The 25650-nt window shown below is 41.4% G+C and overlaps 1 protein-coding gene across 1 annotated transcript in view; it reads right to left on the reverse strand.

Moving 5' to 3' along the window:
• The window catches only part of CPNE4 (copine 4), a 717826-nt gene that overhangs the window by 238502 nt on the left and 453674 nt on the right, over positions 1-25650 (reverse strand). Inside the window, exons 4-6 of the mRNA XM_069730083.1 lie at positions 12589-12660; positions 6190-6264; positions 4027-4110 (exon numbers count right to left, since the gene is read on the reverse strand). Of these exons, the coding sequence (XP_069586184.1) occupies positions 4027-4110; positions 6190-6264; positions 12589-12660 (231 nt within the window). The remainder of the gene's footprint in view (positions 1-4026; positions 4111-6189; positions 6265-12588; positions 12661-25650) is intronic.

Consider the following 25650-nt stretch of genomic DNA (forward strand, 5'->3'; position numbering starts at 1 on the left):
GAAAAACCCCAAAGGAATAGGCAGCCCCCCACATATAATGACTGTTAGCAAGATGAAAAGACAAACGTAGGAATGAAATAGATTCAGCAAAGTGAGGCCCGATATTCTAGACAGAGCGAGGATAGCAAAGAGAACTATGCAGTCTACAAAAAACCCTAAAACGAAAACCACGCAAAGGGGCAAAAAGACCCACCGTGCCGAACTAACAGCACGGCGGTGCACCCCTCTGCTTCTCAGAGCTTCCAGCAAAAGAAAATAGCAAGCTGGACAGAAAAAACAGAAAACAAACTAGAAGCACTTATCTAGCAGAGCAGCAGGCCACAGGAAAGATGCAGTAGCTCAGATCCAACACTGGAACATTGACAAGGAGCAAGGAAGACAGACTCAGGTGGAGCTAAATAGCAAGGCAGCCAACGAGCTCACCAAAACACCTGAGGGAGGAAGCCCAGAGACTGCAATACCACTTGTGACCACAGAAGTGAACTCAGCCACAGAATTCACAACAATTATCACGCAGGATGGGTTTTAAGGATGATTTTACATACAGACACACCCCTCCCCCTTACTTATCTGTACAGTCATTTCTGAACAGGCTATAGCCCTGCAAGTTTACAGCCCAGTCATGGCTCTCATCCAGCCATGTCTCAGATATCCCCACCATGTCATAATTATGCTCCAACAACATTAGATCTAATTCGTCCATTTTGTTGGCGAGGCTTCTGGCATTAGTATACATATATTTTATGTATCTCTCTGCACCTCTATTCTTTCTTAAATTATTAATTGAGCTAACCCCACCCCCCATGCCACCGCCACCCCCAACTTCCTTATTTGTGCCCAGGTTTCTATCTGCACTATCTTCCCCTGCTATAAACTGAATACCCTCCCCCCCAATCCCTAGTTTAAACACTCCTCCAACCTTCTAGCCATTTTCTCCCCCAGCACAGCTGCATGTTCCCCATTAAGGTGCAGCTCATCCCTAGTGTAGAACCTGTAGCCAACGGAGAAGTCGGACCAGTTCCCCAGGAACCAAAACCCCTCCTTCCTACACCAATTCTTGAGCCACTTATTAACCTCCCTAATCTCCCATTGCCTCTCTGGCATGGCACGTGGTACAGGCAGTATTTCAGAAAATACCACCTTGGAGGTCCTTGCTTTTAGCTTGCAGCCTAATTCCCTGAAATTGTTTTTAAGGACCTTCCACCTACAGTACCTCTAACTTTGTCATTTGTGCCAATGTGCACCATGACCGCTGGGTCCTCACCAGCCCCTCCCAGTAATCTGTCCACCCAATCAGTGATGTGTCGGACTCGAGCGCCAGGTAGACAGCACACTGTTCGACAATCCCTGTCTTTGTGACAGATTGCCCTATCTGTTCCCCTAATAATTGAATCCCCCCACTACCAGCACCTGTCTGGCCTGACCTTCTTTCCTATTTCCCTCCTTACTGGAGCAGTCACTCCCCCGGCTTTCAGAGGACATGCCTTGCTGCAGCAGTGCTACCTCTGTACTGGCACCTCCCTCATCTGCCAACTTAGCAAACTTATTGGGGTGTTCCACATCAGGACTAGCCTCCCTGGCATTCTTCCCTCTACCCCGCTTTCTAACTGTCACCCAGCTTGCTGCCTCACTGTCCTGCAGATCCTTCCTACCATCCCCCACCATCTATCCCATTGAGCATCTGATCAGTGAGCAGAAGACTCCTTTCCATATTGTCAATAAATCTCAGTGTTGCCAGCTGCACATTTAGATCCAGTATCTGGGCTTTCAAATGCACAACGTGCTCACATCTCGCACAGCAGTATGCGCCCTCGACCGGCTGCTCAAGGATTGCATAAATGTGGCAAGATGTGCACTGGATGGCATTATCAATAGTGGAGCACATTTCCTAATGGGGATTGCACCAGAAAGCAATGTTAAATAAAAAATAAATGCAAAGTATTAATAAAATACAGATAGCAATTCAGTAATTCCTCCCTTGGAAACAGCTTGAATCCAAAGTCACTGAATCACAAGTCACACACTTACTGCCATTATGCTCAGGTCACACTCAGCTCGTTCACACTCGTTAAGCAGAAGATTTAAAGAGATTTTTTCTTTCACTCAGCAGCAATCCACCCTGCTGTCCAATGCACTTCCAAAAGGATTAACTTTTCCTCTTCGTGGCACATTAGAATATGGGAGGGGGAAACTCTTCAAGATGGGTGGTGACCATGGTGGCCATTTTGAAGTCGGCCATTTTGGATCCAACTTTATTATTTTCAATTGGAAGAGAGTCATGTGACACATCAAACTTATTGAGAATTTCACACAAAAAATGTGTGCTTGGTTTTAACGTAACTTTATTCTTTCATGAGCTATTTATAAGTTTCTCTTAGTTTACAGCCATTGACATGTCACAGAGGTTAACACTTGATGAGCGGATAGAAATTGTGTTAATGTCTGGTGAACGCAGTACCCGGGTCATTGCAGCAGATTTCAATGCAAGACACCCTATACAAGAAAACTGTCACTATTCCCATTTTGTTTAGGTGTATCCTTATAAATGGGCCACCCACAAATGTTTGCCTCATCACGGAACATAATGTTCTGTGTAAACTGAGAGTCCTGTTCCAATTTTTGTTTTGCCCATTCTGCAAATTCAGCGCACCGATCTGGGTCACCAACCATGCCCATTTCATTTAGGTGTATCCATATAAATGGCCCACCCTGTATATACAACAGTCTCAGATAATCGGCTGTTATACGCTCTAGATATATTACACTTCTAAGCCCTTATACATATGATGTGCAATTATATAACACAGAAACATAACGCTGGAACCTAGACATACATTATACAATGTGGTGTGAAAATTTTGTTTGGTCATAAAACAGCCCATACTTGACAAGATACAAACAGATGTTGCATTATTTTGATGTTTTTTTAATAGAAGAACACAAGAGTAATTTTAAGAGACCATATGTTTCCGATAATACCAAGATTACCAATTTCAAGCATCAAGCATCTGTAAAGCCAGCCATGTAATGAAACAACAGAGACAAGTCAGTTTCATATTGTGTTTCAATTTTAAGATTATATGTACAGTATATAGAGAGAAAAGCAGCACTTTTCATTAAAATAATGTCTTAGTTTTGTGAATATACAACTCTGGCAAAAATTAAGAGATCACTGCAAAATTTTCAGTTTGATTTTTCTCTTTATAGCTAAATTTTTGAGTAAATTGTAAATTGTTCTTTTATTCTATAAACTACTGACAACATGTCTCCGAAGTACCATGCAATATATTTTGTATTTATTTTCTGAAAATGCAAAAAAAAAAGTTCATAATCATTTAGAAATCAATATTTTGTGGAATAACCATGATTTTTAATCACAGTTTTCATGCGTCTTGGCATGTTTTCCATCAGTCTTTCACACTGCTTTTGGTTTTTGTTGGATTACATGTGCTGCAAAGTTTATTGACCAGACTCATAGCAACCCTGGGAATGGCACCTGGCGAACGCCGCTGACCAGGCAGCCACTTAGTTACGCCTGTCCCGTGCAAGGGTGCAAGGGTGCGTCTGAGACCAGTGGTTCTCCAAGCTGCCTACTGTTTAAAGTGTTAATAGACCATTGAATTTTGGACTCTAAGCCTGTGTGTTGCCTCATTACTGCGGCCCTGTCGCTGCCCACCAGAGCAAATCCCTACAATATACACACAAAACTAAGATATTATTTGCATGAAAAGTGTATATATTATATATTTGTAGCATGCATCGGTCCCATCCAAGGCCGAGCACCCTAATCCAATAATTTTGAGCTATGCTGAGTTTCCTTTCATCTTCTCAGTTCACATGAGGCTTGGGACATGGAGAGGTAGGACATTAGCGATAGAGATCATCCAAGATTGATTTTTGATCTAATGAAGTTAAGTATGAACCTTAAGTTTCTCTTAATATACAGTAGCAGCAGTGGAATTTGTCTTCATTATTCACAGCGTGCTGCAACATAGTGTATGTATGTGTATATATGTGCTTACTTACCTCAGTTCTGTGGACGAGCTGCTGGGTGCCATCATCATTCATTCTGAAAGTTTCCAAGAATGGATCTGACTTGCTGAAGAAATCCTGAAAATAAATGGTATTCAATTAAATGGATTGGCATCTCCTTTCTGCTTGTTTACATCCCTTCTGTCACAGTTGATTGAAATAGGAGATTTGATAACTAGAAGATTTGTTCCTCTGCTGTTCCAATTTTAGAATATCTAATTTTACTTATTTTATCTCAGCACTACAGCTGGTATCCCCCAAATATCTTTTATCTTTTTTTATGCAGCTTGATCTACCTAAAGTGTTTATATTACAATCTATCTGACAGTCACATAGCTATGGAGCCCTGATCCTGTGCCTTCTGCCTTTGCTCCCAGGCTCTGCCGCTCTGGCTTGGTGTAGGGTTATGGGGAGGTGTGCACACTCAAGGCATCACTGGCTGGCTAGTCCTGTCAGTGACACAGTGCTCGGCACTGATGTTTGTGCCTTTTTAAAGTAGTTGTAATTCAAAAATCTGGCTCAAACCTAATTTGCATAACTAACCACACCCACTGTTAAAAAGTGGTGAGCAAAACATAAAATTTTATATCTCACCTGACTATTTACTATCCCTTGTGTCTGACCCTTGGATTTGTAACTGTTGCTGACCCTGGACTGAGTTAACCTTCCGCTTGTCTGAACATTCTACCTCTGATTCTATCTTTCTGGTTCTGAGACTAGCTATCCTTTTGAAAATGTCCCATCAAAGTTTACTTTATCCTCATCTTAGTCCCTCTAATTCTGATCTGGCTATACAACTATTTTACTGCCAATTTGTTCCACCGACCAGCAGCTACTCCTAGGCACATCCCAGGGGCTTTTACAGCAAAAGCTATCCCTGAATAGGGGTTTAAAGGTAAAAACTGAAGGGTTCCCTGGGATCTGTTGATCGTCTTTGCAGGCACTTTAAGAATGGACAGATCTCCATGAAGAGTCCCTGTAATACTCATTAAAGCTATCTATCTATCTATCTATCTACTGTATTTATCTATCTACTGTATCTATCTATCTACTGTATCTATCTATCTATCTACTGTATCTATCTATCTATCTATCTATCTATCTATCTATCTATCTACTGTATCTATCTATCTATCTATCTATCTATCTATCTATCTATCTATCTATCTATCTATCTATCTATCTATCTATCCTCTATCAGAATTAGCCCACGGAAAGATTTTCAGTTAACTTACTTCCAAGCCAGTGCAACACAGAGTCTTCAAAATATGCAACACTTTTAATTAAATCCAGCTGCTGAAATGAATTTTACCCCAAATATCAGAAAACATTTGTCTCCAATGGTGGACAATCCCTTTAAGATTTCTAATTGTTATGGACTGGTGACCAAAACTGGCTGCGAACTCAAACCGCTGTCACAGGAAGTCCTTATAAAAGGTAAATAAAATAATATTTTCTTCTCTATACGCCATATCTTTCCCAATATAAGATAATACTAATCTGTTGCCTTTTGATGGCTGACTAATGTTGAATTTTTATCATTTAATTTATTGTCACCAGTTTCTAAAGTAGGACAGTGTAGCTGAATAGAGACATCCTAGCGTAATTACTTAGCATCTCCTTTCCCTATTCTTTAAAAGGAACCTGTCATGAAAAATTAGGCCATTGAAGTGACACCAATCTGCTATATAGCAAAGTAAAATAGTCCCAATTATCTTCTTTTTTCATTTTTGCAAGTCCAGCAACATGCAGAAGGGAACGTTGAGGGCTGAATTCCCGAACCTGAATACAGTCCCTGAGATGAACTCAAGTTTGCTAAATACCTCATTATAATCTATAGAACGGCTACAGCATGCAACTGTATAATGACTTGGAATAATGTGTAATGGCCTGACTGCTGCTGGTTTTAGCGTCTTATTTTCAAATGACCTATTGTACCAATTATCCAAACATAAAAACAAAAAATGTCTTTCTAACGTGATTGTGAAACTTTGCTTACTCTAAACAAACCGGATACCCTCCTAATACTGTCACAGGTCAGGGTTTAAAAAAAGTCTTAGACATCTCTGTAGTGAGTTTTTACACATTTGGCCTAAATGATTACAAACCTACTGCTGTTTACTGTAGATATGGATTTTTTATTTTAAGTGATTGTACCTTGTCATCTAATTTTCGAGCACTGAAAGAGAGTTCAACATAGTCGTCATTCCCAGATAATTCTTCCGCAATCACCTAAAAGGAAACCAATGGTAAAGGTTAAATCAATGTCTGATTTTGATATAATCAGATAGTTTGAATATACTAGTTGCTATGGGCAATACAGAACTTTGTAGATAAGTTTTTATGAATAAGTGTAAAACAGACCTCAAAGGGGATCTCTGGGGATAGAAAAAAAATGTTATGAAAGCTGAGGGCCCTGTGAGCATGTGCAGCAAGAAGCTCCGCTGCTGTGACCTGGGGACAGAAGGACAGTACGTTATATAGGTTGTCTTACGGTCACAGCAGCGATGCATCCTACCTGCACATGCTCACTGACTCCTGTCATAGTCACCTTCTAGGACAGTTCGGTGTAAAAAGACTCATTCATTAACTAGACAAAACAAACTTGCTAATTAAAGGTATTAAGAAGATTATTTATAACCATGACATCTTCTCTATTTTTTTCCTGCAGTTCCTCTTTAAAGAAAGTTTATTATTGTACACGTTGCAGTCAATTTATATTTTTCTACATACCAAATGTATAGAGTGCCTTGCGAAAGTATTCGGCCCCCTGGAACTTTTCAACCTTTTCCCACATATCATGCTTCAAACATAAAGATACCAAATGTAAATGTTTGGTGAAGAATTAACAACAAATGGAACACAATTGTGAAGTTGAATGAAATTTATTGGTTATTTTAAATTTTTGTGGAAATTCAAAAACTGAAAAGTAGGGCGTGCAATATTATTCGGCCCCTTTTCTTTCAGTGCAGCAAACTCACTCCAGAAGTTCTTTGTGGTTCTCTGAATGATCCAATGTTGTCCTAAATGCCTAATGATGATAAATATAATCCACCTGTGTGTAATCAAGTCTCCGTATAAATGCACCTGCTCTGTGATGGTCTCAGGGTTCTGTTTGAAGCACAGAGAGCATCATGAAGACCAAGGAACACAACAGGCAGGTCCGTGATACTGTTGTGCAGAAGTTTAAAGCTGGATTTGGATACAAAATTATTTCCAAAACTATAAACATCCCAAGGAGCACTGTGCAAGCGATCATATTGTAATGGAAGGAGTATCATACCACTGCAAATCTACCAAGACCAAGCCATCTCTCTAAACTTTCATCTCAAACAAGGAGAAGACTGATCAGAGATGCAGCCAAGAGGCCCATGATCACTTTGGAAGAACTGCAGAGGTCTACAGCTGAGGCGGGAGAGTCTGTCCATAGGACAACAATCAGTCGTACACTGCACAAATCTGGCCTTTATGGAAGAGTGGCAAGAAGAAAGCCACTTCTCAAAGATATCCATAAAAAGTGTTGTTTAAAGTTTGCAACAAGCCACCTGGGAGACACACCAAACATGTGGAAGAAGGTGCTCTGGTCAGATGATAGCAAAATCAAACTTTTTGGCAACAATGCCAAACGATATGTTTGGCGTAAAGGCAACACAGCTCATCACCCTGAACACACCATCCCCACTGTCAAACATGGTGGTGGCAGCATTATGGTTTGGGCCTGCTTTTCTTAAGCAGGGACAGGGAAGATGGTTAAAATTGATGGGAAGATGGATGGATCCAAATACAGGACCATTCTTGAAGAAAACCTGTTGGAGTCTGCAAAAGACCTGAGATTGGGATGGAGATTTGTCTTCCAAAAAGACAATGATCCCAAATAGAAGGCAAAATCTACAATGGAATGGTTCACAAATAAACGTATGAAGGTGTTAGAATGGCCAAGTCAAAGTCCAGACCTCAATCCAATTGAGAATCTGTGGAAAGAGCTGAAAACTGCTGTTGACAAACGATCTCCATCAAACCTCTCTGAGCTCGAGCTGTTTACCAAGGAAGAATGGGCAAGAATTTCAGTCTCTCGATGTACAAAACTGATAGAGACATACCCCAAGTGACTTGCAGTTGTAATCGCAGCAAAAGGTGGCGCAACAAAGTATTAAGTTAAAGGGGCCGAATAATATTGCACGCCCCACTTTTCAGTATTTGAATTTCCACAAAAATTTTAAATAACCAATAAATTTCATTCAATTTCACAATTGTGCTCCACTTGTTGTTGATTCTTCACCAAAAATTTACATTTGGCATCTTTATGTTTGAAGCATGACATGTGGGAAAAGGTTGAAAAGTTCCATGGGGCCGAATACTTTCGCAAGACACTGTAACTTACACCAAATGCGATATGACCCAGATGTGTGACTCTAACCCTAGTGAAAGTCTGACCCTGATTGTTTTTCGCTCCTCTTACAGGTGGTCAGAGCCTATGGGACTTTCTATGCCTTATTAATGACATACAGTGACTGTGACACAAATCGCATATGTTTCCAAATGTGTTGGGTATCCTGTCGCTGGTTGCAAGTCGCACACAACCCACTTGCCATAGACGTCATATTCAGTTGCACGTGACATGCAAATAATGCAAAATCACAGATCTAAAATAGTCTCACAGTAAGTCGCAGTGTAGTACTTTTCTGATTCACTAGGACTCTTTCCTCATGTGCAGGCATTGCAGGACCTTAGGTATCCATTGTTACGACCACTAGCAACTAGCTAACTTACTGTCATTATATCAGTGGTCGTAATCATGGATACCTAAGGTCTTGCAATGCCTGGGAATACCCCTTTGATGCTCATTCAGAGGTCAGTTTATCTTGTACACATGTTTGTCATGGATAAAACTTGTACATATGACAATCCGTGGAGCTGTTCACATATCCATGTGTTTTTGCAGACTTATTAGTCCACACAAAATAATGGAGAAAAGTCTGATTTTGATCTGGATCTTGGATGGAACTCACCATATAAGTACAGTGGGGCAAAAAAGTATTTAGTCAGTCAGCAATAGTGCAAGTTCCACCACTTAAAAAGATGAGAGGCGTCTGTAATTTACATCATAGGTAGACCTCAACTATGGGAGACAAACTGAGAAAAAAAAATCCAGAAAATCACATTGTCTGTTTTTTTATCATTTTTTTTGCATTTTATGGTGGAAAATAAGTATTTGGTCAGAAACAAACAATCAAGATTTCTGGCTCTCACAGACCTGTAACTTCTTCTTTAAGAGTCTCTTCTTTCCTCCACTCATTACCTGTAGTAATGGCACCTGTTTAAACTTGTTATCAGTATAAAAAGACACCTGTGCACACCCTCAAACAGTCTGACTCCAAACTCCACTATGGTGAAGACCAAAGAGCTGTCAAAGGACACCAGAAACAAAATTGTAGCCCTGCACCAGGCTGGGAAGACTGAATCTGCAATAGCCAACCAACTTAGAGTGAAGAAATCAACAGTGGGAGCAATAATTAGAAAATGGAAGACATACAAGACCACTGATAATCTCCCTCGATCTGGGGCTCCACGCAAAATCCCACCCCGTGGGGTCAGAATGATCACAAGAACAGTGAGCAAAAATCCCAGAACCACGCGGGGGGACCTAGTGAATGAACTGCAGAGAGCTGGGACCAATGTAACAAGGCCTACCATAAGTAACACACTATGCCACCATGGACTCAGATCCTGCAGTGCCAGACGTGTCCCACTGCTTAAGCCAGTACATGTCCGGGCCCGTCTGAAGTTTGCTAGAGAGCATTTGGATGATTTGGGAGAATGTCCTATGGTCTGATGAAACCAAACTGGAACTGTTTGGTAGAAACACAACTTGTCGTGTTTGGAGGAAAAAGAATACTGAGTTGTATCCATCAAACACCATACCTACTGTAAAGCATGGTGGTGGAAACATCATGCTTTGGGGCTGTTTCTCTGCAAAGGGGCCAGGACGACTGATCCGGGTACATGAAAGACTGAATGGGGCCATGTATCGTGAGATTTTGAGTGCAAACCTCCTTCCATCAGCAAGGGCATTGAAGATGAAACGTGGCTGGGTCTTTCAACATGACAATGATCCAAAGCACACCGCCAGGGCAACGCAGGAGTGGCTTCGTAATAAGCATTTCAAGGTCCTGGAGTGGCCTAGCCAGTCTCCAGATCTCAACCCTATAGAAAACCTTTGGAGGGAGTTGAAAGTCCGTGTTGCCAAGCGAAAAGCCAAAAACATCACTGCTCTAGAGGAGATCTGCATGGAGGAATGGGCCAACATACCAACAACAGTGTGTGGCAACCTTGTGAAGACTTACAGAAAACGTTTGACCTCTGTCATTGCCAACAAAGGATATATTACAAAGTATTGAGATGAAATTTTGTTTCTGACCAAATACTTATTTTCCACCATAATATGCAAATAAAATGTTAAAAAAACAGACAATGTGATTTTCTGGATTTTTTTTTCTCAGTTTGTCTCCCATAGTTGAGGTCTACCTATGATGTAAATTACAGACGCCTCTCATCTTTTTAAGTGGTGGAACTTGCACTATTGCTGACTGACTAAATACTTTTTTGCCCCACTGTATATGGGTCACTGACACTGACCAAACTCTAATTACACTCTGGTAAAGAAACACTGATGAAACTCACACTGTTTTTTCGTTGCGTACAAGAAAGATCAGCAATGTCTGAATGGGCCCTTAGGTGAGTGTGCACATTTTTTGAACCTAGGGGGCGATTTATTACGACTTGCCTGGTGCAAACCAATCTTAATGTAGTGCTCGCTGGAGAACATTGACCTGATTCATTAAGCGGCGTGCATCGCTTAATCAATCAGGCATGTCTGATACCAAGCACACCTTAATAAATCAGCCCCTAGTTTTATTTCTTACATGGCACAAAACTTAATGGGAATTAATATAAAAAATCATCTTTGTGGGTCACAGCAGCCAAGCACAATACAACTTTTACTTAACTACATGATGTAGAATGATATTGTAGTTTAACAATTAAAATCTAGACATATTCACAAAATTAAGCAAGTCAGTTTACCCTAATGTTATGTTCACATGATGAGTTTTGGGTGAGTTTTTGATGCTGTGTATTTTCGTTGCACAAAAAAACGCAGTGTCTTACATTTCCAGCAAAGGGGATGTGATTTATAGAAATCTCATGCCCACTATGCTTTCATTTTACACGGTGTAAATTGACCTGCGCTGCATTTTTTCAATTTGCAACATGTAAATTTCTAAGTTTTATGTGTACATTTTTCCCATAGACTTGTATTAGATGAGGAAAAGCTGCAGGTATGGGCGCTGGGCACGTTAGTTAAGTTATTAACCTGCAGATTAACCCAATATCTGCAGGTCAATAGCATTTCTGTTAGTGACAGGTTCCCTTTAAGAATATCTTTTAAGTCCAGTCTAACAAAATATAAAACTATTTAACCCATAGGGTAAACACAGTAGTAAAACAAAAATCAAAATGCCAAAACTGCCTTTCTAGGCAATCTTGCCAGTCTTTATGAACCACAAAATGGTAGCGATAAAAACTACAACTTTCCCCAAGAGAAAAAAACAAGCCCTCTCACATTTCAACCATTGGAATAATACAAAAGCTATGGGTCTCAAATCGGTGACACAAAACAATTTTTTTAGTTCTAAATTTTTAAAAGCGTTTAAAATATAAAATAAAAAATAGAGCTTCTATAAAATCGGTATCTTTGTAATCTTACTGACCTGCAGAATCAAGTTACTAGCTCATTTTTATTGCAGAGTCAACGCAGTAACACTAAATCTGTTCTCAATCTCACCTAACTTAATTTTTTGTTCACAAAATAAGTACGCTCTTATAAAGCTATGCCGATGAAAAAATAATACAGTTATGGCTCTTGAAAGAAGAAGAAAAATGAAACCGCAAAAATGAAAATTGTAACGGGAAGGGGTTAAAGGTAATAATACAGCTATATTTTTGTTATCAAAGTTACACAATGGAATTATAAAAGTTCTGTGTAAGAATAAAAAAAGTCAGACTTTGGCTACTGTTTGTAGCTTTGGCTTTGCACTGAGGAGGGGAAACACACTGAAACACGTGTCTGCAAATTGGGATTATGGATTGGTTTTTATCCTAAGTCATGTGGCAAGGCTCATTAAAGGGTCAGCATTTTGCTTTTTAGTATTTATACTTCCAATAGGTGGCACTAGCGTTCTCTCTCTAAAGACGCAATTTGAATATTTAATTTCCTAGAGGAGCATTGCATGGCCTATAAGTCTCCTTACGCTTGCATGTCAAGCATGTCACTCTCCACAAGGAAGAAAGATTACCCCTTAGTCCACGGCTTTAGTTTGCCAAACACGTTCTATCTGGTAGCAAAGTCATGTACTAAATCTGCCAAATTAAAATCATTAGCTATCTCTCTACCATATTTTGATCCTAATGAAGGGCACAGTTAATTACAGTTATAATTATACATCGCTATTATCTTTACTATTTTTGTGTCGGTGTGAACTTCTGTAGCAGTCATACCGTTATAGATGATTTCCCTGCTGTGTTTCCATGCTTCAACAATGACTTTGACAGTTTCCTTTGTGACACGATCTACAGAGAGAAAGAAGAAAAGGAGAACATATTACTCATGTAAAATAGATATAGCTATTCATCTTAATAGCTCTTCGATGAGCTTGTCACAACAGAAAAAAATAACTTTTTTCTACTTCACCTTTTTATCTTACAAGAATAGTATCTGAAATGTAAAGAAGTGATTGAAGCAAAATATGCAACATTCTTATTCTGTGGGACTGGCTTGTTGAATGGGAATATAAAATTGTATGGTTTTCAGCTAGAAAACAAATATTATGTAAAAGTAGCTTCTTTTTCAGAGACAGAATTTAGAAAAAAGCAACTGTAGTACTGATGGCTGACAACATTATTGCTATCTATGAAAGAAAGGTCAGACATTGCTTCAGAGCTTAAATGGAATCTGTCAGTAGGATCAACTCTCCTAAGATGTCTACATGGACATGTAGGTCATAGGAAGCTGGATAAACGGATACCTTGATATTTGCAATTTGGTGTCTTATTCCTGAGCAATCCACATTTTTCTTAATATGTAAATGAGCTCTTAAGTTCTATGGGCCGGACACTGATTTGCATAAGAGTCTGCCTCCAGAGCTTATTTTAAACGAAAGTGGGGTGTTACAAGTATGACATTTGTAGATCAGGAGAGCAGACTGTCAGTCATTACGTGTCTCACATTGGTAATGCCCCCTTTCATTTATAATAAGTGCTGACTGCAAATTTTCAGGGAGATCTGTGTCTGATCCAGACATCATAACAGCTAATTTACAGATAAGAAAAACATGGATTTCTCTGGAATAAAACATCGGATCACAGATATCAGGGTATCCCTTTTATTCAGCTTCCTATGACCTACATGCCCATATAGACAGCTTAGGAGGGTTGATTCTACTGACAGATTCCCTTTAGTATATATTGATCTGTGTAGCCACAGACTGATCAGAGCCCATGCTGACCTCTGCCCACTGCAAAGTGCCTATAGTGGACATGTGTGTGTAGCAGTGGTGGGGGCTGGTGGTTTGCTCCATGACACTCCAAGGGTTAAATGTATTTGATGTTTATGTATCTTATAAAAAGATGATACCCACTGGGGCTACAGTTAACTGAGGCAGGGTTAACTATAATGGCCGGCCAAGTTTGGGAGGGGACAGAGTCAGTCAGTTTGTGGCGAGAGCAGTGTGAGAAGTAGCAGACCTAAGTCAAGAGGCTGCTAGGGACAGCGTGGGCCTAATACTCAGGGCAGTGGATTGCCGAAAATACCCTTCTATGTGATTCCATATAATAGGGCAACCTTGAGATGGACATCAACGGCCTGGGGCGAACTCAGCCTGTGAAGCTACAGGGAAAGATGGACTTGGACTACATGGGGCTAGTGGTGGAGAAGACTCCTCAGGGCTAGAGAAGCCAGTGAGAGTGGTATATATATATATATATATATACATACACTGTATATGCACCTTATGTATATATATATATATATATATATATATATATATATATATATATATATATACAGCTCTGTCAAAAATTAACAGGCCACTGCAATATTTTCAATTGAACTGATTTTTCTCTTTATAGGTATATTTTTTTAGTAAAATGTAAATTCTTCTTTTATTCTATGAACTACTGACAACATGTCTCTGAAGTTCCAAGCAATACATTTGGTATATATTTTCTGAAAAGGAGAAATTGTCAAAATAACAAAAAAAATGCATTGTTTGCAGACTTCAAATAATGCAAAAAAAAATCACAAAAAAACAAGTTCATAATCATTTAGAAACAGCAATATTAATGTTTTAACTCAGGAAGAGTTCAGAAATCAATATTTTGTGGAATAACCATGATTTTTAATCACAGCTTTCATGCATGCTTTCCACCAGTCTTTCACACTGCTTTTGGGTGACCTTATGCTACTCGGGGTACAAAAATGTAAGCAGTTCTTCTTTGTTTGATGCCTTGTGACTATCCATCTTCCTCTTCATTACATTCCAGAGGTTTTCAATGGGGTTTAGGTCTGGAGATTCGGCTGGGCATGACAGGAATTTGATCTGGTGGTCCTTCATCCACACCTTGATTGACCTAGCTGGGTGGCATGGCACATTTTCCTGCTGGAAAAACCAGTCCTCAGAGTAGGGGAACATTGCCTGAGCAGAATGAATCAACAGTTTTTCCAGGATAACCTTGTATGCGGCTTGATTCATACGCCTTTCGCAAAGATTAACCTGCCCAGTTCCAGCCTTGCTGAAGCATCCCCACATCATCACCGATCCTCCACCAAATTTCACAGTGGTTGCAAGACACTGTGGCTTTTACGCCTCTCCAAGTCTCCATCTAACCAATAGATGACCAGGTGTTGGGAAAAGCTGAAAATTAGACACTCAAGAGAAGATTACCTTACTCCAGTCCTCTATGGTCCAATCCTTATGGTCTTTGGCAAAGTTCAACCTGGCTCTCCTTTGCTTCTCATTGATGAAAGGCTTTTTTCTGGCTTTACTTGAGTCCTGCATCGAGGAGCCTGTTACGAACGGTTCTTGCCGTGCACTTCACCCCAGCTGCCATTTGCCATTCCTTTTGTGGGTCACTTGATGTCATCCTGCGGTTCCTGAGTGACATTCAAGTAAGATGATGGTCATCTTGGTCAGTGGAGAGTCGTTTTTGCCCTCTGCCAGGCTTTAGCTTTGTTGTCCCCAATGTCTGCTGCTTGACCTTGTTATAATGGACTGCCGTCTTAGAAATTTTAAGGATGGAGGCAACATGGTACTCATTGTGTCCCTCTGCTAGTAAAGCCAGAATTGAGCCCTTTTTCCTTACTCAAGACTTTTCTTTTCAACTCCTTTGGCATGGTTAAAAGTTATTTTTTCATTCCTATTACTTTTTGGCTATTACTAGCACTTGTTTTGCCATCCAGCGTCCTATTGCAAGAGGATTGTGAACACCACAGCAGGGTTTTTTATACTTTCCTTCGTTAAATAAGATTTGGTTCAGGTGATCACCTAATCGAAGCACAAGAAGTAGAATGAGGTGTACTTTGGTTGGAATTCAACTGACTCTGGAATGGAATGGCTGTCAGACATGTAGAGAAGCTGATTTTTATAAAACTGTGCAGCGGTCTCTTAATTTTTGCCAGAGCTGCATATATATATATATATATACATATATATATATATATATATATATATATATATATATATATATATATATAAAAACATATGTATATATATATATATACACAGAAAAACCTGACCAGCATCTCCTAAAGTGAACAAGTGCACGCTGTCAGACTTCATTATATAAAGAAAAAGAGCACAGCAGCACTATGCATGAATCCAGGCAATGTGTAAACACAGAAAAACATTAAAAACATTCAATTTTGATTTTACTACTCAAAAACATTTTACTTTTTTTTTAACTTACGCTAATGAATGAAAAATGAAGGTTCTTAGTGCACAAATTGGCCAATTCATGTATGCCCATCGACTAAGCTCCCTTGTCATGATTAAGGGAGCTTAGTCTCCAGAAACACGTCGAGATTCACACCCATTTGGTTTGTGCTGAAGTTTGTATCCTCTATTTTGCAAGTTTTGTGAATAAAGAAATTTTATCTTCACGGATTCGGTGGAGCTGGACATCTTTCTTCTTTTGGACTATATACACTTGGACACTGCGGGTCCTTGCTCCCAAAGTTCAACTAATGCATTGATGGGTGAGCTGGTATATTTTTTCTTCTCTTTGCATTGACAATGCAACACAATGGGCAGCACTTTGAACACATTTTATAAGTGGTCATAAACTTGCAAATAACTTATGACAGAATAAAGTTACATTAAAACCAAGCACACCATTGTTTTTCTTGTGAAATTCTCAATAGGTTTGATGTGTCACACGACCCTCTTCCAATTGAAAAAAATAAAGTTGGATCCAAAATTGCCCACTTCAAAATGGCCGCCATGGTCACCACCCATCTTGAAATGTTTTCCGTTTTCCCCCTCCCATATACTAATGTGCCACAAACAGGAAGTTGATATCACCAACCATTCCCATTTTATTTAGGTGTATCCATATAAATGGCCCACCCTTGAGATATATATATATATATATATATATATATATATACAGTCATGGCCAGAAGTTTTGAGAATGACACCAAAATTATATTTTCACATGATCTGCTGGCCTCTGGTTTTTATTAGTGTTTGTCTGATGTTTATATCACATACAGAAATATAATTGCAATCATATTATGAGTAGCAATAGGTTATATTGACAGTTAGAATGAGTTAATGCAGCAAGTCAATATTTGCAGTGTTGACCCTTCTTCTTCAAGACCTCTGCAATTCTCCCTGGCATGCTCTCAATCAACTTCTGGACCAAATCCTGACTGATAGCAGTCCATTCTTGCATAATCAATGCTTGCATTTTGCCAGAATTCATTGGTTTTTGTTTGTCCACCCGTCTCTTGATGATTGACCACAAGTTCTCAATGGGATTAAGATCTGGGGAGTTTCCAGGCCATGGACCCAAAATCTCTATGTTTTGTTCAATGAGCCATTTAGTTATCACCTTTGCTTTATGGCAAGGTGCTCCATCATGCTGGAAAAGGCATTGTTGGGCTCCAAACTGCTCTTGGACGGTTGGGAGAAGTTGCTCTTGGAGGACATTCTGGTACCATTCTTTATTCATGGCTGTGTTTTAGGCAAGACTGTGAGTGAGCCGATTCCCTTGGCTGAGAAGCAACCCCACACATGAATGGTTTCAGGATGCTTTACAGTTGGCATGAGACAAGACTGGTGGTAGCGCTCACCTCTTCTTCTCCGAATAAGCTGTTTTCCAGATGTCCCAAACAATCGAAAAGCAGATTCATCAGAGAAAATGACTTTGCCCCAGTCCTCAGCAGTCCACTCCCTGTACCTTTTGCAGACTATCAGTCGGTCCGTGATGTTTTTTCTGGAGAGAAGTGGCTCCTTTGCTGCCCTCCTTGAAACCAGGCCTTGCTCAAAGAGTCTCCGCCTCACTGTGCGTGCAGAAGCACTCACATCAGCCTGCTGCTATTCCTGAGCAAGCTCGGCACTGCTGGTAGTCTGATCCCGCAGCTGAAACTGTTTTAAGATACGGTCCTGGTGCTTGCTGGTCTTTCTTGGGCGCCCTGGAGCCTTTTTGACAACAATGGAAGCTCTCTCCCTGAAGTTCTTGATGATGCAATAGATTGTTGACTGAGGTGCAATCTTTGTAGCTGCGATACTCTTCCCTGTTAGGCCATTTTTGTGCAGTGCAATGATGGCTGCACGTGTTTCTTTAGAGATAACCATGGTTAACTGAAGAGAAACAATGATACCAAGCACCAGCCTCCTTTTAAAGTATCCAGTGATGTCATTCTTACTTAATCATGACTGATTAATCGCCAGCCCTGTCCTCATCAACACCCACACTTGTGTTAATGGATGAATCACTAAAATGATGTTAGCTGCTCCTTTTAAGGCAGGACTGCAATGATGTTGAAATGTGTTTTGGGGGTTAAAGTTCATTTTCTGGGCAAATATTGACTTTGCAAGTACAGTAATTGCTGTTAAGCTGATCACTCTGACATTAAGGAGTATATGCAAATTGCCATTAGAAAAAATGAAGCAGTAGACTTTAGAAAAATTAATATTTGTCTCATTCTCAAAACTTTTGGCCATGACTGTATATATATACATATATATATGTATATATATATATATATATATATATATATATATGTATGTATATATATATATATATATATGTATATATATACATATATATATCCCGAAAACCAAAGTTGTATCCAGTACCTGTGGGGAAGATGACAACCCATTGGGCCATATCCTCTACATCTGCCTGTACATACTGTAAATACTGCTATTCACCAAGTTAAAGTTTGGTTGTTTTTATAAATCTCGTGTCTCTTGGATTAATTACTGCCCTGGTTTCAGGAGAGGAATTCTTGGAACCAGAAGAAGAAGAGGCCTGCAGCCCTAAAGTAAGTGTGATGCACCTCACACACAGCAGCATACCAGGACTGGACACGAGATGTCTGTAGGATGCCAAAGCAAGTGGCAACAAAAGCTTGCCCACGACTAGGGTTGAGCGACCTTTTGGAAAAGTCGGGTCGAGTGAAATCGGCCGATCCTATAAAAAAGTCGGGGTCGGGGTCGGCCGAAACTCGAAACCCAATGCAGTGCATTGGGTTTCCATGGTTCCCAGGGTCTGAAGGAGCGGAAACTCTCCTTCAGGCCCTGGGATCCATATTTAAGTGTAAAATATAGAATTAAAATAAAAAATATCCTTATACTTACCCTCTGACGCGCCCTGGTACTAACCGGGAACCTTCCTTCCTTAGAATCAGCCTTCCAGGACCTTCGGTGACGTCGCGGCTTGTGATTGGCCGCGCGGCCGCCCATGTGACCGCTCGCGCGGCCAATCACAAGCCGCGACGTCACCCGCGACGTCACCGAAGGTCCTGGAAGGGCTGATTCTTAGGAAGGAAGGCTGTCGGAAGGAAGCAGGGCGTTTCCGAGGGTGAGTATATTCCTATTAGGTATATACTCACCCTCGGAAGCGCCCTGCTTCCTTCCGACAGCCTTCCTTCCTAAGAATCAGCCCTTCCAGGACCTTCGGTGACGTCGCGGGTGACGTCGCGGCTTGTGATTGGCCGCGCGAGCGGTCACATGGGCGGCCGCTCGGCCAATCACAAGCCGCGACGTCACCGCGACGTCACGGCAAGGTCCTAGAAGCGCGGATTCGAAGGAGGAAGGCTGCCGGTTAGTACCAGGGCGCGTCAGAGGGTAAGTATTGCAATATTTTTTATTTTAATTCTATATTTTACACTTTAATCTGAATTCCGATACCAATTCCCGATATCTTAAACATATCGGGAATCGGGATCGGAATTCCGATTCCAGATTCAAAAGATCGCCGACTTCATGGCCGACCCCCCACTGGGGTCGGGTCGGGTTTCATGAAACCCGACCTTGCCAAAAGTCGGCGACTTTTGAAAAATCTCGACCCGTTTCGCTCAACCCTACCCACGACTACCTTGCTTGGGCATCTTACATTTGGCACAGTCAGCAGGATGCGAGTACCTCGCACAAAGAAAGCGGTGGAAGATATAGCTTATGGTGCAGATGGAAGAGCACCGGAATACATGTGGCCCAAGATGGAAACCTGAAGAATGGATTCCAAGATGGCAAAAAAAGATGTTCAGCCCCAATGAGTGATGGCCCAAAGGAGGATGACCCTAGTGGCAAGAGTTCAACCCAGAATGGTAGGTACATTACAGAGGAAGGCACGGAGCAGTGTGAGGTGCGGCCCACTGCATGGAAGATTGCGATGGAAGGGGGTACGGCTGAAGGCAGAGCCTCCGAGAGTGAAGTGTGACAAAGTGGTCATGTTAGGAGTTTGGCCCAGGAAGAAGCGGAACCAGTCACACAGACCGCATGCCACTGGAAGATGTCAAGCCCCATTTTCTCTGCAACATATGAGGAGTGAGGTGTGTAGTAGCAAGTGCTCTGCAGGGATGGCACAGAGTGAACGAGACCCCAGTGAGCTCTACAGCCATCCAAAAGGCCCCAGTGAGCAGGGGATGATGGAGATTGTCACCTCCAAGACAACAGTAGGCAGTTATCACATAGCGGGAGCTACTCAGGAGCTGTCGCTGATGCTGGTCCAGTGGACTCTGGAGGCCCAATCAGACGTGGGCCTCTTGGCTCATAACCGGTGGGTGATGTCCTGGAGCCAGATGCTGGAGAGTGATATTTCCTCAGCTGAGGGAGAGAATACCCCAAAAGCAGCGAAAGTGGCGCGTCCAGAGAAAGAGGACATGCGGGCCCCGTCATGGGTGGTCCCGGTTTTGGCCCTTTCTGAGAAGGTTCCAAAAAGACGAGCAGCAGTGGTTGATCCTGAGGTGAAATCCGGCCAGAGGAAGGCCCCATTTATTAACTGGAGGGGGATAAAGTGAGAGATTATGAGTGCCCCCACTTGTCAAGAGTCACCCCAACTAAGAGCAGCGGTAGCTGGCTGAGTGTCCTTCCCCCCATGAGTTTATTGGAGCAGTGAAAGTGGACTGACTTGTTCTAGTGGGGGTGGCTCCAATGGTCTAACCACCTCGGCGAGAATCAGTCGAGGCGTCCAAGACCCGCAGACATGATGTTGAGTTCGACATCAGGAAGGAGTATGGATTCCTTGAAGAGGAATGGACCGAGGATGAAGCCTACATCAGCCACAACATGGTGAAGAGGAAGTACTTACTCTAATAGTTACACAATCTACATTAACTGAAGATTGTGGAATTCATGAAATGCGAGTGTCATAGGGGCTGGTATGCAGCAGCCTTGGTGTGCCCGCAGAGCTGGGAATCCTGGAGTGGGACAAAGAAGTCTTCAAGTGGAGAGCTGAGAGAAGCCCACCAAGGGGGAACTGGAACAGTCCCTGCAGAAATTTCACAGGTGTCTATGATTGGGCATCTAAGTGGGGGGACCCTTGAAGGGTCTCCTGAAGGGCTGGAGGGTGCTGATAGAAATCCCTCAGATGGACCAGCTGAATCTCCCAATCAGATTTAAATCAAATATTTGTTGTGATTCCCCATTGCCATCAAAATAGCATCCAAGCATCAATTCTTCTAGGTACACTTGGACACAGTTTTTGATATAACTCAGCAAAAAGGTTCTTATAAACATCTTAGAAAATTAACCACAGATCTTTTGTGGATGTAGACTTTTGAAAATCCATCTATTTCTTTATGTAATCCCACACAGACATGATTATGTCGAAATCAGGGATTTGTAAGGGCCATATAAGGGGCAAACATATAATTGGTGCAACCTGTTCAGCCACACAGGGGCCCAAGAGGTAAGGGAGCCCACAGCCACCTCCAAATCAGTTGGAATGATGTATTTTGATGAGTTCTTATTAGACTGCAAAGGGCCCATATATTGTTCTTGCACAGGGACCCTTTTCTGTCTGTGTCCATCAAGGGGCCATATTGTCACTTCCAGGACTCTTTGTTTTTTTTATGCTGAAGATAGTTCTTAGAGGGAACCTGTCAGAATTTTAAACCTCAAAGTAACGTCACCACAGAGTAAAGTACCTGTAATGCTGAAACTTCCATACCTTTGTATTATAAGTTCATGTCTCTATTGTCTTGTAACCCATTTCCAAATGCTTATGCAAATGAGCTCCCAAGTGCATGGGCACTTACAGCTCTGGTCACTCTCATTCTTAGGGTACCGTCACACTATACGATTTACCTACGATCACGACCAGCGATATGACCTGGCCGTGATCGTAGGTAAATCGTAGTGTGGTCGCTGGGGAGCTGTCACACAGACAGCTCTCCAGCAACCAACGATGCCGAGGTCCCAGGGTAACCAGGGTAAACATCGGGTAACTAAGCGCAGGACCGCGCTTAGTTACCCGATGTTTACCCTGGTTACAAGCGTTAAACTAAAAAAAAAAAAACAGCACATACTTACATTCTGGTGTCCGTCAGGTCCCTTGCCGTCTGCTTCCCGCACTCAGTGACTGCCGTCCGTAAAGTGAAAGTGAAAGCACAGCCGCTGTGCTCTGCTTTCACTTTACGGCTGGCAGTCACAGTGCGGGAAGCAGACGGCAAGGGACCTGACGGACACCAGAATGTAAGTATGTGCTGTTTGTTTTTTTTTAGTTTAACGCTTGTAACCAGGGTAAACATCGGGTAACTAAGCGCGGTCCTGCGCTTAGTTACCCGATGTTTACCCTGGTTACAAGCGAACGCATCGCTGGATCGCATCGCTAGATCGCTAGATCGGTGTCACACACACCGATCTAGCGATGACAGCGGGAGATCCAGCGATGAAAGAAAGTTCTAAACGATCTGCTACGACGTACGATTCTCAGCAGGATCCCTGATCGCTGCTGCGTGTCAGACACAGCGATATCGTAACGATATCGCTGGAACGTCACGAATCGTACCGTCGTAGCAATCGAAATGTTATAGTGTGACGGTACCCTTACTCCCCCTGCCACCTGTCTCCTTTCAGTGATTGACAAGTCACTCTTCTCTGTGGCCTGCTCCTCGGCCAACTTCTCAGACAGGGGCCGTCATTCTTGAGACAGCACTTGCGTAGAAACATCCTGATGACATTGAGAGAGCCGGCTAGTCGGCTGTGCGTGACTGTGTCTGTGTGACATGTCAGTCTCTGTGATGTGCTCCCCTGCCAGAGATCTCGCACAGGCACCATCATTCTTAGAGGTGACACATGTGCAAATGGATAGTCCAGCTCCTGCAATGCCATCAAGACAATACTGTACATGCGCCACCACAGACAACGACAATGCTTGAGAGGTGATACGTTGGACAGGGGGACAGGTCACAGAGAAGAGCGACTTGCCAATCACTGGCAGGAGGCTCATACTGGGAGGAAAAAGAGGGAAAGGCTGGGGAGTTGGCAACTATTAGCGAGGTCTTGTATGCATTTTTTTCTACAAATCAGTGAACTAATGTTCCACCTTTCTTGGTAGAATTTATTTCTCGGCACCACCAATTTAAAGAATGGGAAACCATCTCTTTTCAGGATGATAAAACTGATAATGATTGAGACCAGAAATAAATGCATACACAAGAGTTGAATTACCGAATATTCCCTAATGAAATCTTAGAAAGCATTATTGCTATTAGTTAAGTTTCTAATCATAAAATGAGTGTTCGTAGTGTTCATTGCTGTAACAATCACTACATAAATGACTGTAATTGTCTCGAATGCCGATTAAGTGTGGTGAAAGTTAGACAGCAAGACAAATGATTGCTGGTATAAAACTTGTGGTGCATGAAGAAACTAATGAGCATGTCTAAATAAAAGAAACCCTCTTGAATCAATAAGCTGACAGCTGCCTTATTATGTCTGATAACAAGATAAGATCTACCGTGTAGCTCCATCACATATCTTCATTGTAGCCATGGGCAATAAAACAGTCACAAATGTTCAGCAACTATCCCATGAATTATGTATGGTGTTCAATGATTGAGAACGTTTCTAATTGACATTATTTTTTATAGTCAATTAAAAGGCAGTTAATGACCCCAAAGTACCTAAAATTAAGGTATATGCACATATCATTTGCAGGTGGGTACACTCCGTATCCCACCTATAAAACACAAAATAAAAGTTAAAGAGAATGAGCATATGCAATGCAATGTATAAAAGACTTGCTGTTCATATATTTAGTCTTTAGAGCTTCTTTCAACTGCTTCATGTTTTAAAAAAAAAAAAGCCAAGCGGTTAGCAGAAGTGAACTGTCCATTCTTTAAGTGTATATGTACTCCAGCTCGAAGCGGTCATTAGTTTATTAACACCTTCATGACCCAGCCTATTTTGACCTTAAAGACCTTGCCGTTTTTTGCAATTCTGACCAGTGTCCCTTTATGAGGTAATAACTCAGGAACGCTTCAACGGATCCTAGCTGTTCTGAGATTGTTTTTTCGTGACATATTGGGCTTCATGTTAGTGGTAAATTTAGGTCAATAAATTCTGCGTTTATTTGTGATAAAAGCAGAAATTTGGCGAAAATTTTGAAAATTTCGCAATTTTCACATTTTGAATTTTTATTCTGTTAAACCAGAGGGTTATGTGACACAAAATAGTTAATAAATAACATTTCCCACATGTATAGTTTACATCAGCACAATTTAGGAAACAAATTTTTTTTTTGCTAGGAAGTTATAAGGGTTAAAATTTGACCAGCGATTTCTCATTTTTACAACGAAATTTACAAAACCATTTTTTTTAGGGACCACCTCACATTTGAAGTCAGTTTGAGGGGTCTATATGGCTGAAAATACCCAAAAGTGACACCATTCTAAAAAGTGCACCCCTCAAGGTACTCAAAACCACATTCAAGAAGTTTATTAACCTTTCAGGTGCTTCACAGCAGCAGAAGCAACATGGAAGGAAAAAATGAACATTTAACTTTTTAGTCACAAAAATTATCTTTTAGCAACAATTTTTTTATTTTCCCAATGGTAAAAGGAGAAACTGAACCATGACAGTTGTTGTCCAATTTGTCCTGAGCACGCTGATACCTCATATCTGGGGGTAAACCACTGTTTGGGCACACGGCAGGGCTTGGAAGGGAAGGAGCGCCATTTGACTTTTTGAATGAAAAATTGGCTCCACTCTTTAGCGGACACCATGTCACGTTTGGAGAGCCCCCGTGTGCCTAAAAATTGGAGCTCCCCCACAAGTGACCCCATTTTTGAAACTAGACGCCCCAAGGAACTTATTTAGATGCATAGTGAGCACTTTGAACCCCCAGGTGCTTCACAAATTGATCCGTAAAAATGAAAAAGTACTTTTTTTTCACAAAAAAATTCTTTTAGCCTCAATTTTTTCATTTTCACATGGGCAACAGGATAAAATGGATCCTAAAATTTGTTGGGCAATTTCTCCTGAGTAAACAAATACCTCACATGTGGGGGTAAACCACTGTTTGGGCACATGGTAAGGCTTGGAAGGGAAGGAGCGCCATTTGACTTTTTGAATGAAAAATTATCTCCATCGTTAGCGGACACCATGTCGCGTTTGGAGAGCCCCTGTGTGCCTAAACATTGGCGCTCCCCCACAAGTGACCCCATTTTGGAAACTAGACCCCCCAAGGAACTTATCTAGATGCCTAGTGAGCACTTTAAACCCTCAGGTGCTTCACAAATTGATCTGTAAAAATGAAAAAGTACTTTTTTTTCACAAAAAAATTCTTTTCGCCTCAATTTTTTCATTTTCACATGGGCAATAGGATAAAATGGATCCTAAAATTTGTTGGGCAATTTCTCCCGAGTACGCCGATACCTCACATGTGGGGGTAAACCACTGTTTGGGCACTCGGCAGGGCTCGGAAGGGAAGGCGCGCCATTTGACTTTTTGAATGGAAAATTAGCTCCAATTGTTAGCGGACACCATGTCGCGTTTGGAGAGCCCCTGTGTGCCTAAACATTGGAGCTCCCCCACAAATGACCCCATTTTG

The sequence above is a fragment of the Ranitomeya imitator genome, chromosome 6 (genome assembly GCF_032444005.1).
Source record: "Ranitomeya imitator isolate aRanImi1 chromosome 6, aRanImi1.pri, whole genome shotgun sequence".
Lineage (NCBI taxonomy): Eukaryota > Metazoa > Chordata > Amphibia > Anura > Dendrobatidae > Ranitomeya > Ranitomeya imitator.